The following is a 16,453-nucleotide window of genomic DNA, read 5'->3' as shown; positions in this document are numbered from 1 at the left end:
AGGCTCTCTAAATCAACAAAAATGACTCATTGTGAACTAATATTGAATTTTGCAGGACTCTTTCAACTGCTGCTACACAAAACATTACCACAACAGCGTATCAGCATGCTGACAGTGGCGAATGCATAGATCTAAGACGGTTCAATCTCGCTCCAACCCAAGCAAACATTATCCAGTCCTCTCGTAAACATTAACCCCGGCTGATCCCAATACAAAACATACCCAGACGGACGTTTGTCCACTTTCAACACAGTCTGAGTCTGTAATCAAAGTCTTTGAGCTGCAGATGTGATCAAATAGCAGGAACTAAGAGGCTAAAGGTTGATGATTGATGGTGACTGTGAAGTTAAGAACCAGAGAAATAGACTAACTAAATAGACAATGTTAAGGCTTTGGTCACTTGATAATGGCTGATAGCGTCTCTACATTAGATCACACTGTTGCAAAATGGCAGTGTCAGTTCTTTTAAGAAGAAAAAAATCCACAAACTAGACTTGTTTTAGGCTACCATTGTGTTTTACAAGAAGTAACTTTTCTCATTTGCGCAGCATGGGAAATGGAGGACGCCATGCGTGTGCAACAAATCAGCAACTATTTTTGAGCCAAATTGTAAATGCTAAAAAAATGATTTTTTTTTATACTGCTGTCAGATTGTATTTCTTATTTGACACATGCTTGGCCAATTGTTTTGGACATTTCAGATAGATAGCAGGTAGCAGCTGTACTACAAAATAACGAATGTTTGGGGTGTTTCCAAGATGGCCACCGAGTGATTTCATGCTTTCAATTGAAAATGAATTCATTCATTGACTGGCAGATATGAAAAATGACTGCACAAAAGAAAGATTGTTCATTGGTGAGTCAAGATGATTTCATAACATATTGTGTTTGAGGTGTTGTTGATTTGACTCTGATCACAGTTTGCATAATAGTTCCTTTCGGGTTGATTAGTTTTGTTATGCTTTTCATGTGAGCTGTTTGAGATGAACTGCACTGCAGGCCAATTGATTAGGACAGTTTTGATGACTATGCAGGTGTGCGTGTGCACCTCATGGTGAGGTAAACAACTGATTGTTTGTGCTTAACCTCAAATGCCATCTAATGGCTCAGGTTTTTATTTGTAATGACCTGCTGGATCTGTGAAATACAAATATGTTTTCTGTTATGTGTGCCATTATTCTGGGAAAGTTACTTCATTTGTACCCCCAGCACCCGCTAGAATGCCACTTGTGCCCATTCAGCATGTTTCAAACTAAAAGATGAACATTTATGTGGCTTAATAAACTATTAGCATGACTCATAATTTCCCACCGTTAGGTTTGTTTGTTATAGCGCAGGTCACATGTTGCTGAGCACACAGACATGGGCTCTCGGGGCGATGCAGTTAGAAGTCATTTATTTTAAGAGGATAATGACAGGGAAACTCTGCTGGTCCCTGCAGCGGCGTGAGGGGAAAAACAATGTGTGCTCTCCTCCAGGGAAATCTCAGCATCTATTTTAAGATGTTTTCGGTGTGTAAAAATGAAAGTTGGCTTCTGCACTGTCAGGTCTGCAGAAGAAGTCAGTTTGGAGAAGACAGTTTCCACAGTGACAGCTGATTGATTGGCATTGGATTGGATTGGAATTATAAATGCAAAAAAATGAGGGAAAACCCAAACTCAATATCTTGTCCATAAATCACATGAGATAGATAGAAATGCATAAACTAACTGCTCATTAAGTAGTAAAAGGGTCTGGGGTCAATCGTGAGGTGGCGATAGCGTGCGGCAATTCTTCCTGCAAAGAACATGAACACGAAAATGTCAGATTCTCAAACTAATGACTCTTATGAACTGGTTAATCCAAAGTGAGTCATTAGTCTGAATGATTCACATAGAGCTGTTTGAATCAAATTCACACTCAGTCAGTGAATCGTTGAGAGAATATATACAGAACTGTAAAACACAGTGAAGTTTAAGTTTATTTTATCTATCTCTTATCCAGTTGTTTTTAGGTAAATGACATGTCAGGTCTTTTTTTTTTTGTCTTAATAAAAGGCCTTAATAATAATAAAAAAAACAAAGATATGACATCCAAAGTATGTAACTCAAGGTAATATATTTAATTATATTTTGCTACATATAAAGGTATTTTAAAGATTTTGAAATGTCAAAAGGTCATTCGGTTTACAGCCATACAGCTATTTAATTTGTGATTAAAATATCTTAAATTGTAATAAATGTATATATTTTTTTATTCTGGCATGATTTTATAACATCATATATCAACATACTGCAAAATGGTATTCAAATTATCTGTAGAAGTCGTTGCTTTGTTATGAGAAAGAATGTCTGTAAAAATGAATTTCATTGATGTCATTCGGAGTAACCAATATAAAGGGACCATTTTGGATCAAGTCATGCGGTCAATATCATGTGACAGGATGTGACATCATTCAGACACCTGCAAAGGACCACACTGTCGTGAAGCAAACTATATGAAAAATTCATGTTTTCACTTGATCATATGCATGTCCCGAAACATCAGGTCATTCGGTACAACCGCTATAAAACATGGAAAATGTTGCAATATTTTAAAAACTTGTACTAAATATAAAATGTTTAAGTGTCCTTTTGTTAGCTAGCTAGCTAGCTATCAGCCTGTTAGCAACGTTTAAAAATATCGTCATTCGGTATAACCAAAAGTGTAATTTGGTAAAACCAACATTTTTGTTAAACCGAATGACTTTTTTGGTGACACATCCATCCATCCTGCAAATCTGGCAGACAACCTGTAGCCTTCTTTCTGAATATCGAGTACCTTGGCAAGCTTCATTTTCAATGTGGCCTCCTTGACACAGCTAATGTCTAACATGTTGGCCAGACACATGCACAGATGCCTGGGGTTGTAAGCGGTCATGCATGGCTGGATGATATTCACATGGTCTCTTTCCAGTCTGTTTTGAGTCAGTAGCAGGAGGCAGCGCCTGAAGCTCTGTGCTGGTGGGAGACCGGCCACGTCCAGCCTTGACTGACCGCTAATGAAAGACAACTCACACGGGATCCAAACCAAACTAATGACAGAAAACAGAGTGGATCCTTAATCTTATTGAGCCATAAAAGACAAATCATGATCATTCAGGATTTATTTAAGGAAAAAGGAAAGAAAAAAGAAAGAAAGAAAGGAAAAAAACAAAAAACAATCATTCATTCCCCATTGCTTTACAGCATGGAATATAAACTCTGATATGTGCAGATGATTGTCAAAGGCATTGGATATACAAGCCCCATATCAACAGAAGATCACGTCACAGTAAAGTTAGTATTCGTATGCCACTCCCAAAATATGATCATCATTGTCACATGCATATGAGTATATAATTCACATTTCACTGGGCAACTTTTATTTCGGACAGGTTGTGTCAGAGATGCAGAGATCACAAGGCCTGCATTGCCAGAGTTGCATTTTTTTAAATATATATTCATATAGATACAGACATATTTCTTCATACATATATACTTACATGGTGAGGACTTTTGAAAATACGCAAACAATCGGTTGAATCGGAAAGCGCATTTAACATGCTTGCAATTCTTTATAAAATCATTCGATGCAGTTGCAAGGTATTTTCTTTCTTAGTTTGCAAATAAGTCGACATTCAAGGGACAAGTTTAAAACTGCACAGTCACTGGGTAGCACAGACACTTGTCAGTCACAGCTTTTTCATCGTAAGAGGCAAAAGTGACGCCTGAGTTGGTAAAAAAAAAGAAAGAAAGAAACTAGAACGTCGGGAAAAGATTGCATCACAACCGATCATCGTTAAATATTTACCACGTTGCTCGTGTGAAGTGCACAGACGGAAGTTTGTACAATAGAAATGTGATTTTATCGGAACGTACAACATAGAGACACAAGTTTGTGAATATACATCTGTGTGTTACAGTCAGTGTGTGGCCGACAACTGCAGAGAAAGGCAGTGTTTAGAGAACGAGATGAAGAGACAGAACGCGTACACACTAACATCTCCTCAGGGACAACATGATAGACACGTCACAATCACAGTCTATTTACAAAGCCTTTGGACACACGGAGTGATTTGCTCTGGACACGGACAGACGACAGTGATGCTATAATCGAATTGAACTGAAACGTCGCTAACACAGATCGTGTTTGACTTCCTTTCTGTCCTTCGTTGCACTCACTGATTGATCAGGATGTGTGTGTGTGTGTGTGTGTGTGTGTGTGTGTGAGCCATGGCACATGTGTGTGCATGTATTTACTGAATTTAATGTTAAAATGAATTCATATACCTAATTGTTATATCATATTTAAATACATTTATATTTGGCTTGGAGTGGCAGTAACTGTATATATTTATCTTCATTCAAAACACCCCAACGTTTTGGTCTGTACTTTTTCTGCATATCCAACTGAGGGTTTAACCAGCATATCAGACAAATTTCCTGCATTTTACACCCATAAATACACACAGAAGAAGGTGACATTCACAAACACAGAGTACATGCACACTTAGGCCAAAAATGTTCCAGGTACAACTCAAATATAGACCTTTTACCACAGAAAATCATTTCTAATTGTCCCTCAGTTTATAGAAATTAGCGAAAATGACATTTACAGTGATGTACCTACAAGCGCAAGAAATTGCACCAAAATAAATGTTTTTAGAGAACAGGAATATCATTATAAAGACTAGTCAAACAAAAATTGCTTATTAACCTTGTTTGAACAAAGTTACGTCCAATTTCAACCCCTAAATATGGTAAATTTCATTTAAAATAAATGCACAAAGAGACCAACAAGGTACTGTTTACATGACACAAGTCAGAAAATATGACCTACACTGTAAAAAAAATTGTTGGTTTAACTTAAAAAAGTAAGTTACCTGGTTGCCTTAATTTTGAGTTCATTGAAATTGAAAATTTGAGTTGATACAATGAAGGGGATTGATTTAATCAACAGAAACTCAAAATATTGTGTTATCTGAACCACATTAATTATTGAAGTTGATTTCAACAAAAGAAAAAATGTTGTGATAACAAATCAGAAGAAATCTCAAATAACACATATTTGTACAGAAAAATTAATAGAAATGCTTGAACTAAAATATAAGCTGCACGTTTCGGCTTTTAAACCCTCTGTAATGCCTTTGCAAAGACTTTTACTAAGGGACAAATTGAAATTATTTCCTGTGGTAATCGACATTATCCCACAGATACTATCAAAAGAGCTTAACATTCATTTAAACACCTCATGCTTAGACCGTAAATGGCTGAATGTTTTAACAGAAATGTGCAGTATGGTTCACTCTTAACATGACCTCAAAGAAAATAGCTTTTGTAACATAAAAAAACATCGCCCCAGTTATTTTGTGAAAAAGCATTTCTGTTATGAGATCACAAGCTCCTCTCGAGTGTGAAAATGAAGACAAAATGGTGCATGCATGACCTGACTGAAAAATAAAGCCATTAGCTCAAACCCCTCACGGTGAGGTGCCGCCCACACTGAAACAAACATTCAGGACGAAACTAATGGGAAATGCATGAAGATATTCAATGGCACTTTGGAAAATGTCACACGCTCCTAAATCTTGTCCGTAGACGAGGTTCCCTCCTGTGATATTAACAAACCATAAAGGGCAAAGAAGACATCAGTCACTTTAAAAACCAGACAGGACATAATAGCAGAGCTGTTTGGGGACAGAAGACCAGTCACCCATCAATAAGGAAGTGTAAAAACCTTAACTTAGCCCTTAAACCAATACTAGAGATTCAGCCACTTTGAGTCCCACTGGAAAGATGTTTACAGTCACTAAAAGTCCTTAGTTATGCTGCGTTCATATGGTCTCAGAATGAACAATTCAAAAATGATCATAACGCCAAATGGATATATGCTTGACTCCGTCAAAATACTTCATAGCCACATTAATTCACCTCTCGTGAATTCAGGAAGAGCAAAGAAAATACACCATGATATGCTGTCTATAATAAAATGACATATTAAATAGAAATATTAGCAGTATCTATACAAAACTGCCTTTAAAAGTGAAGTTTCTACACCACTAGCATTATAAAACATTGGAAAAATAATGACATGTTTCAAAGCGGTTCGCTAAACACTCCCCTGTCTGTCATTGGTTGGACAAAACAGTCAGTCCCGCCTTTAACTTGTTTCCAATGTGTAACAGAGTGCACCTTTTCAGTTTTTCCACAGGGATTTTCCCAAAGCCATGAACCAAACCAACCAGCTACAAGGTCAATCACTACATTACAAACTTACAAACAATTGAAAATTGGAAAAAAGAACTACTTTTCTCAGGGAAAGAACTACAAATCCCATGAAGCACTGAAAATGACAATACAATTAAAAACAACAGATAAATATAAAATTATTTATCTGAAGACGTTGATTGTGTATATAGAAACAACATATTTTACGTTTATTGCAAAATATGCATACAAGTATTGTCAGGGTATGTAATTTACAGTGCTTTATGGGAGTGTAGTTTTTTAGGATCATGGGTAATGTAGTCCTTCACCAGGAATTCCGCTGTTAAACACGATTATTATTCAAAAAATAAGTAGAAATATAATAAAGGCTGAAGGCTTTGACAAAAGCATATAGCATTAATGAACAACCTTGTAGCTCACATTAGGTCTTTAAAGGCTTTAAAGATTTGTAAGTTATCATTAAAAATCTAGTGGAGAAAATCGATGGCCGACTGTCGCACTACTGTCGAATTTGATATTGTTTTAATTGTGGTAGGCTACTTCTGATACGACATGAACGTAGCATAACGTCAGTTTTACAGCATGGTCAAATTGTCATACAATCGTTTGTTAGAGTTAAACAGCTGTCTATCATCCTAATCTACATTTTTGACATTATTCTGGCTGGATGAGACAATCTCAAACCATGGAGGCGTTAGTATAGATAGCATCACTATGGTGCCCAGCGCAGCTGCGGAATTCCCTGAGAACTCGTACACTGGGCGTAGAAAGACACTGCCATGGCTTTTCAGGAGATTTGCGTGTGTTTGTGTTGAGTAACAGTTATACTATATTCAGTAACTAACACTTACTGTCTGTGTGTATTTAAAGTCACGTTTGAAGCAGAGAGTAACAGCAACAAGCCTTGTCAAACTGCTTTTTCTCTGCGTTTTCAAAAAAAAGTCCAGTAAAGTAAGATAACAATCAAACATATTGCATGTTTTAACCGATATCTTGAACTTTGTGATGCTAAAACCCAACTGTGAGGTCTCAAATCGACAATCTCCCATCTTTGAGTTTGTAAAAACACTGTAAAACGCCAGTAAATGTTCTCTCTTATGTGCAAACAGAAGTCTCGACTCAGAAAATGTCTCAAAACAGTCTAGCGTGATTATTAAAAGCACTTCTGCAGGTCAGCATGACACATCAGTGAAAAACCCCGAAAGATCAAAATGGTAGCTAACAAGAAATACAATAAATCGTGAGTAGATAGAGAAAGTAATCGGGGAAAACGGGGCAGAGGGAAAGAGGGAAGAGCTAGACATGTTACGATATAGTAAGAAGAATTATTTGACATTGGCGCCGTCCTCTTATAAGGGCGGACACAATCATGCACACACTTTCGCACCTAAACCTCTGCGCTCTTTTTGACTCGTTCGTTTTTTTCCCGTAACATGGCTGCCAAGGTTCGTAGCACGTTCATAGCAAAGACATCACAGTTCTGTCCAGCCGCACGAATTCACTTCTCTAAATGGAAGCCATCTGCTGGAAATCTCCGTCTCCTGCCGCTGCATGCATTGCACCCTCTAGTGGCCTGGAGGTTAAATGGCAGGAGTGCATTAGGCGCGCGCAGTGTTTTTAGCCTCTCAGTGGCGATGCTATGGCGATGGGTCAGTCCTCTGCCTTACTTTCGACGGCAGGGCGGGGAGTGGGCTGAGGGGCGTGGCTCACAGGGCGGTGGCCTCCCAGCTCTCTCCCCGCAAAACCTGGCGTCACTTGGTCCCAGTTAGCACTGTGCTCACCGACGCAACTGAGGGAGGAAGTGGCCTGCAGGGCTCCACCCCTGAGGCAGAGGAGGAAGCAGCTGATGCTAGAGAACAGGAAGTGTGGGGAGGGACAGTACCTACAAATGCAAATTCACTGGTTAGAAGTGCATGGATAGAAACTGATATCTGCAAGATAGAGCTAGGGCTAGGTAATTATAGCGAAAAATTAGGGCTGTCAAATCGATTAATTGCGATTAATTGCATCTAACATAAAAGTTTGTTTATACATGTGTGTGTGTGTGTGTGTGTGTGTGTGTATATATATATATATATATATATTTGTATTTAAGTTTTGAGTGCCATTGTTGAAGTGCAAAAAGGTAAATGCATTTAAAATTAGATGGTATTTTTTCCACAAAATAAAAAACTAATCAAAATTATTTTATTTACAATGCATAGAAATAAACAATAATTCTCCACATATTTCGTACAATATTTTTTCTTTTTATTAAAACATACCATGCTATTCATCCTTCAACATTTTGATTGGTATCATGAACAGGGTTTTTATTGTTAACTAAAACTAAAACTATTAAACGTTTTTTTTTTTTATTAAAATAAAGCTGAAATATATTAAAATATAAATATTAGGTGAAAAACTAGAACTAAATAGAATTAAACTAAATAAGTTTAAGTTGAAGCTTTAAAATGTTTGCAATGTTAAATAATTTTATATAAAATATATATATATAAATTAGTACTTTCAAATCTTTTATATATATATATATATATATATATATATATATATATATATATATATATATATATATATATATACACACACGTGCACAATCTTTGTTAGATGTGATTAATCGTTTAACACTAATGGTTTTGAAAACAATGATCAATGAAATCGATTAATCGTGACAAATCGCATCTAACAAAGGCTTCTATACACAAACTTTTATGTTAGATGCGATTAATTGCATTAGTGATTGCCGAATTATTGCTATAAAATTGATTAATCACGATTAATCACATTAGCGATTGTCGAATTAGTGCTATAAAATTGATTAATCACGATTAATCGCATCTAACATAAAAGTGTGTGTGTGTGTGTGTGTGTGTGTGTGTGTGTGTGTGTGATCCTTTATGTTAGATGCGATTAATCGCGATTAATCGCATTAGTGATTGCCGAATTAGTGCAATAAAATTGATTAATCGCGATTAATCGCATCTAACATAAAAGTTTGTGTGTGTGTGTGTATAATCCTTTATGTTAGATGCGATTAATCTCATTAGTAATTGCCGAATTAGTGCTATAAAATTGATTAATCACGATTAATCGCATCTAACATAAAAGTGTGTGTGTGTGTGTGTGTGTGTGTGTGTGTGTGTGTATAATCCATTATGTTAGATGCGATTAGTCATGATTAATTGCTTTGACAGCGCTAATATAAATATGTAAAAACTTATACTTACAGTCTTTGCGTGGTATAGAGGTGGTTCCTGTGGTCATATCATTAATAAGAACGGCATTTGGGTTGGGTGCAGGTTTGTGGTTTTGGGTAAGTGCCGGTGTGGAGTTTGGTGTTGTGTTTGGTGTTGTGTTTGGTGTGGTGTTGGGCAGTACAGCTGGCGTCTGGTTCGCGTTCAGTATGCGGTTCTGGTTGGCGGAGCTCGATTGGTCCATGCTGCTCCCCATGCTACTGCCCAACTGCAGTCTCCTCATGTGGCGAACCACGGCCGTGGCATTGAAGGCTTGCTGTTATATGTAGAGACAAGAAGTCATGGAAAGTGAGAAGTGAAACAGACAATTCTCACAGACTGACTCTTGGGGACAAAATGTACAGAATAGTCTAGTCTAAGCAAACACTTCTACTGTGGCTACATAATATGTGTTCAGACTATACTTAATGTGTGTTTCTGGTCTTATTCACAATGTCACTTGTACTCACTCTCCATTTGCTCTTTGCAAAGTTTTTGCGCATTTGTCGACTGACGGACTCATGGATGTTCTTGCAGAGAGCGGTGTCTCCTGCGATCCTGGAAAGTAAAATGAAGAAGTCAAAACCTTGCAACTTCATTGTCTTCACGTACAATGATGTCCTCTCCTCTCCTCTCATCTCTCCTCTTCTCTCAAGAAGCACTTTGATTTACTCCAAAGTGTGTCAATTCCCTATGGTTTACAATCCTTCTGTTTTCCAATTTTTTTCAAACTCCTGTGTTCGGTAAAGGCTTGTTAAAGGTGCCTGTAGAGGATGTGCTAATTGCCGATTAGTGCTTCGGAATACATAATGTGAGATTAGGTGCTGCGTCTTAATTGGCTAGCGTTTATTCAGTAGCTTTCCTCCTGCCCTTGAGAGAGATCTTGGTGCATGATAATAGAGAGACCGAATTCAGCCTAATACTCAGAACACACATGCAATCCCCGGCTGACGCAGATAGTGTCTCCACCTAATACGAATGAAATGTTACATTAATAAAGTGAAATAAAACTCAGTCTCTAAATGCTGTTTATGAGGTCACAGTTTAATTGTTCTGGTAGAGCTTAAGTGTCTTAGAGGACCTGAATGACAGTCCAACAAAATAAATCATAAAGAACAATGATCTGCAGAGTTCTACTTGTTACTGTTACAATATTATCTTTATTAAATGCATCATTCAGACAATTTCACCTACAGTTAGGTTAATGTTTTGTATTATTTGCCAGAAGAACTGGTTATTATCAATAATAACAATTTAATTTAATTTAAAATTGTTGCTTTATTATAAAAAAGGAGTTTTAATGGTATATATTATTATTATTATTATTATTAATAACAAATTAATTTAAAATTATTGCTTAATTTTAATACTTTATTTCAATGATTAAATTATTTAATGATTGAATTTATCAAAATTATTACTAAATTACTGATAGTTTCACTCTATTTTTATTAACAAATTAATTAATTATTATTTTATTAATATTTTATTAATTATTGCTTTATTTTAATAAATTATTTAAGTTATTAAATTTATTTGAAATAAAAAATTATTAATAAATTTGACTATTTAAATTATTAAATTAAATGAAATTATTTATTGAAATTATTACTAAATTACTGATAGTTTCACTATAAAATATTTTTATATTATTTAATTTAAAAGTATTTCTTCATTATAAAAAGTACAGTAACATAATAATAACAACAACAACAACAACAACAAATTAATTTAAAATTATTGCTATAATATAAAAAGCGGTTTCAACTTTAAAATATGATTATTAATTATTTAATAATAATAATAATATTCTTTACATTTAAAATTATTTATTACATAGATGAAAGTATCACTCTCTAAATATTAATAATAATAATAATAATAATAACAATTTTTTATTATTATTATTATTAATTTATGTTTAGGAATTACAATATCCCTACCATATATACTGTATAAAAATAGATCCAGGACTCCAGGACAGCACTAGACTCACCAGGGATGTCGAAGGGCCTGATCACATGTGTATCGCTTTGAGGGGTCCTTTTCCATCAAACAGCTGATGAAGTCTTTTGCTGTACATTAAACATAAAAACTATAAGTTTAACATTAAAAACCTACATAACATACATGCACAGAAGCTTAGAACCATTAAACCCAACTGACATGTCAAGGCATCAGAAATTGTCTCATGTAGTGACCCTACAGTATGCCACATTCATCCTCAGGGTGAGATAAAACTGAGACTTTGAGTTTATCAGTGGAAACACTGACAACAAAATTTGGATTCATTCACTGTTCCCTGATTTGTAGGTTGGAAGAATTTCATAGAGCTATTGCCCGTAGTGTTTAGCGAATTCCAGAGTTTCCTATAAAACATTTTTCCACTCTTCCTGGCAGAATGTGGGGTTACTGATGGATGAGTAAGTGAGTGTGTTATAGATTAAACACCCATAAACCAGACCATAAGCATGATGTGATTCTTTTCTACACATCTCAGAGTGGATATACCTGAATCAGAAATATCATCCCAGTACGGGGCATCAAACTCATAGTCCGCTTTCAGGATCTGCTCAAAGAGTTTGGAGTCATTCTCATCATAAAAGGGAGGGTAACCACACAGTCTGTAAGAAAACACATGAGTTCACAACATAATTTCCAGATATACATTTTAATTACATTTTTATTATGATAGGACTTAGGTCACCCGAAGCGCAACATCGCTATATGTTGGTGCTGCCCACTAGGCTATCGGCGCCGACACAAGATATACATTTAATCCAGTTGATCTCAACCTTTTTGACTTCAAGTACCCCTTCCCCCATTTTCCACAACAATATTTGAAGCAAAAGTCATAAAGACTACATTTATAGTACTCATTTTGTCATACTGGCAATTAATAGTCCTAGCTCAGAGTAAACTATTGGGTGAACAATCCCTTTAAATTATCACTGTAATCTTCTAAAACACATCAGCGGACACCTTGATTTAACAGTAAACATTACGCTCAATAAATAAGCGTAAATAAACCCCTCTGGAAATCGGAAAAGAAAGACAGCTGATTAAACCTGAGCAACGTAAATCAAATCTCATGGAATGTTTTTCTCCTCCCATCATCAAAGCCATTAAAATACCTTTCCTCATGGGGAACAGAGGCAGTGGGGGAGAAAAGGAAGGTAATTTTCTGCCTGATTTCGACCCCATTAGCTTTGTGTTTTTCTTTCTTCTCGTTGGGTTAGCTAATCAGACGCTAAGAGAATTAGCTACGGTTTTGGCCGGTTGTCACTGCAATAATCACACCTGAGAGGAGGCCAACCATCCATAAGATCTGACTCCAAGCTCTAGCGGTCAACCGGCTCAGAGGAAGAGCTGGGCATAGGCCCTTATCAGTAAACACACCAGTGTTATTTTTAGTAGTATTTATACACTCTCAGAAAAAAACGTACAAAAGCTATCACTGGGGCGGTACCCTTTCAAAAGGTACAACTCTGTGCCTAAAGAGTGCATATTAGTACCTTAAATGTACATATGGGTACCAAAAGTGTATATATTAGTACCTAAATTGTACATAGTAGAACATTTTTACAGGGTACCATCCCAGTGGCAGCTTTTGTACCTTTTTTTTCTGAGCGTGTATAGTTTTATAGTATTAATTGATTTTATTTGTATCAATTCAGCTTCCATTTTAGTATTTTGTTATGGGATTTTTTCAGTTTTATTATATAATTTACATAAGTTGACAAGTAGTTGCAGAGTTACTTCTAGTCAGTAGAATGTCTGTTTGGGGAGCATAAAATAAAGTGTTAGCAGATATTAAACAGACAGTCTACTAATACTCTGATGAGAGCTAGTTGAAATGTAATTGTAAATGTTTCTTATAGTTAGCAGATTGTCTAAAGTGGACCATCGAAATAAACTGTCACCAATGTGAATACTTCGGATCAGGACAGATGTGAGTAGGAGTGATGGGAGCCGCAATCTGAAGGACAGTTTGTTGACAGGCAGTGTGAGTGTTTGTGTTGGCGCAGGAGTCGCCCCAAAGCAGCCGGGATCGAAAGACCAAATCAAAACAATCGACTCAGATGTACATGGAGATCTGTAGCAGACTAAGATGCGAGAAGGTGATGCGAAGCTTGTTTCTATGTTGGTTTGTCTCCACTCAGACCCAGTGAAATGAGAAGCACAGATGGCCACAGCTCATGTGAAATGTACAGCTTTTATGACACATTCTCAGTATCCTTATGAACATTCTCACACTAAAAAATGGAAGACAACATACTGAGAGACAAAAAGATGGTGAAATGAAGATACCACAGAGGAATCGGCATGATTTTTGGGGGGCGGAATGTACTTTTAGTGTAGGGAATTTTCAAATGATAGGCTATTGAATAGTCATACTATATTCACAATGATTTTGCTGGCTATATAAAATTAAGCAATATCATGAATATTTAAAATTATTTAATAAGCTTTTTATTTGGCCATAAGGTTTCCTAAAGATATGTGACTCTTAAGTTAGAGCTGGCAAGTTTGATTCATTTTCCTGAATCAGTTCAAACTGTCTGTTCCAGTGAATCGATTCAAACTCAAAAATCACTCAAAAATGTTCAATGAAGTCCACATGCTATTTTTTTTTTTTTAGATATTAAAATGTTTTAGAGAAAATATAGGAATAGGTTTGTTTATCACTATTGTTATATTGCTTCAAAAAATGAAAATGATTGTTAATTTGGTAAAAATAAATAAATAAATATGCTGCATAAATATATGACATACAAAAATCCCATAGCAGATCTAGGCAGGTGGAGCTGGGGGAGGTGGAGGATTTCAGAGAAACTCTGAGTGCTGTATGACTAGCTTACAGCAAACACTGAACCTGACATTTTTTTAAATGTTAAGCAAGCAATCTCATTGGCTGCACGATCAGTAGAGGCCAATCAGCTTGTGCCATGTGGTAATGATGTGATCGATTGCAGATTGCATGTAAAGGACCATGAAAAGGGTGTGAAAAGTTTCATGACTTAACGAAATCTACATATACACTAGTTTGGTACCAAGTCGATACTGAAATTTAAAAAATGTGAGATACCAGCATTTCCCCATAGCATTTTGAGCGCTGTTGAGCGGATTCTTACACCTCTGATTGGACACTGTGTTCACATACTAAATAGATATGTCTGTGATTGGCTACAATGATCAACGCTTCATGTTGTAAATAGACATCGTTGATGCTCGGGAGCGTTTGAAAGCAGGCGTCTATCATCGGATCTGTCTATCAGGGGATATATTAGGGATCCGCTCATAGACGCCTGCTTTCAGACGCTCCTGTGTGTATCTGTGTAAGCGTTGATCATTGTAGCCAATCACAGACATATCTGTTGAGTGCGTGAACATAATGACCAATCAGAGGTGTTTAAGAATCTGCTCAACAGAGCACAAAATGCTCACATTTTTAAAATTTCGACTTGGTACCAAAGTCAGTAGTTTTGACAACACTAATACTAGCTATACTATATTATAGTATAATGCAATGTAAGTCGCTTTGGATAAAAGCATCTGCCAAATGCATAAATGTAAATGTAAATGTCTAATATACACAGACATATACATTTCAAACACTTGATTGCTATTATTTAGATATTAAAATGTGTTAGAAAAATATTGGCAAGTAAAAATGGTTGTTTATCACTAATGTTTTATTGCTTCAAATAAGTGATGATTTGAAGTGATAATGATTGTGTTCATTTGGCAAAAACCTATATATATAATTTTAACCTTTTTTTTTTATTTTCCCCCAATTCACCCTGCCCTATGTGTAAATACCAATGACTACGAGTTTGTGAATCCTTCATAATATGTCAGTGCCATGGCATTAGCATCTCATAAATCAGTGTAACACTGTACCACCACGGTATTTATTGGTAAGATAGAGTTTCCGTAAAACATCTGCTAAAACCACAGAAAATACAAAAATCTTCCATTAATCAACATCTCAAATATTTGTGAGACACAAACTCTTTTCTGCTGTAATCAAACCGCACCATATAAGGAGATGTTGGGGCACAACATCTGTAGCTGATCAGGAGAGATGGGTCACTTACTCATTTGTCAAAACATTTTCTTCCGATCTTGTTTTTGTATGCAAGTCTCATTCAAACCTTAGCTGAATGATTCCTCAGCTTATAAATGAAAGGATGAGTGCGGCATTCTGGGTACTCACAGGATGTAGGCAATGACTCCGATAGACCAGCAGTCCACAGCTTTACTGTACGGCTTCTGAGCGAGAACTTCTGGAGCTGAGAAGAGGGAAAGAAACCGATCAGATTGAGACTAACAAATCGCTCCATTCCTGTCTTTTCACTCAGTCTTGCAACTACTGTATATAAAATCTCTCCTGAGAATTCAAACTCACGTGTTTAACAACTTCAACAACATGTTTTTGTTTTTCTCTTTAGAATGAAATAACAGAAAATAAAGATGTTTATAGCTCTTTATAAGAGAATATACAAGTATACTGTACAGTACAGTTCAAAAGTTTGGAACCACTAAGATTTTTAATGTTTTTAAAAGAAGTTTCGTCTGCTCACCAAGGCTACATTTATTTAATTAAAAACAGTAATATTGTGAAATATTATTACAATTTAAAATAACTGTTTTCTATTTGAATATATTTCACAAAGTAATTTATTCCTGTGATGCAAAGCTGAATTTTCAGCATCATTACTCCAGTCTTCAGTGTCACATGATCCTTCAGAAATCATTCTAATATGCTGATTTGCTGCTCAATAAACATTTAATGTGTACAATTGTACAAAATATTTGTGTACAATTTTTTTTTTCAGGATTATTTGATGAATAGAAAGTTCAAAAGAACAGTGTTTATCTGAAATCTAATCTTTTGTAACATTATAAATGTCTTTACTGCCACTTTTGATTGATTTAATGCATCCTTGCTGAATAAAAGTATTCATTTCTTTAATTTCTTTTCAAAAA

The 16,453-nt window shown here is 35.8% G+C and overlaps 1 protein-coding gene across 1 annotated transcript in view; it reads right to left on the bottom strand.

Annotated features, from left to right (window-relative positions):
- Positions 1-3,106: 3,106 nt before the first annotated feature.
- camk1da (calcium/calmodulin-dependent protein kinase 1Da) overlaps positions 3,107-16,453 on the bottom strand; it is a 66,412-nt gene continuing 53,065 nt past the window's right edge. The window contains exons 6-11 of the mRNA XM_048155235.1: positions 15,681-15,756; positions 11,972-12,084; positions 11,457-11,535; positions 9,931-10,018; positions 9,455-9,737; positions 3,107-8,109 (exon numbers count right to left, since the gene is read on the bottom strand). Of these exons, the coding sequence (XP_048011192.1) occupies positions 7,979-8,109; positions 9,455-9,737; positions 9,931-10,018; positions 11,457-11,535; positions 11,972-12,084; positions 15,681-15,756 (770 nt within the window). The 3' untranslated portion in view covers positions 3,107-7,978. The remainder of the gene's footprint in view (positions 8,110-9,454; positions 9,738-9,930; positions 10,019-11,456; positions 11,536-11,971; positions 12,085-15,680; positions 15,757-16,453) is intronic.

This window comes from Megalobrama amblycephala, linkage group LG14 (assembly GCF_018812025.1).
Source record: "Megalobrama amblycephala isolate DHTTF-2021 linkage group LG14, ASM1881202v1, whole genome shotgun sequence".
NCBI lineage: Eukaryota > Metazoa > Chordata > Actinopteri > Cypriniformes > Xenocyprididae > Megalobrama > Megalobrama amblycephala.
This window is presented reverse-complemented; position numbering and strand designations above follow the sequence as displayed.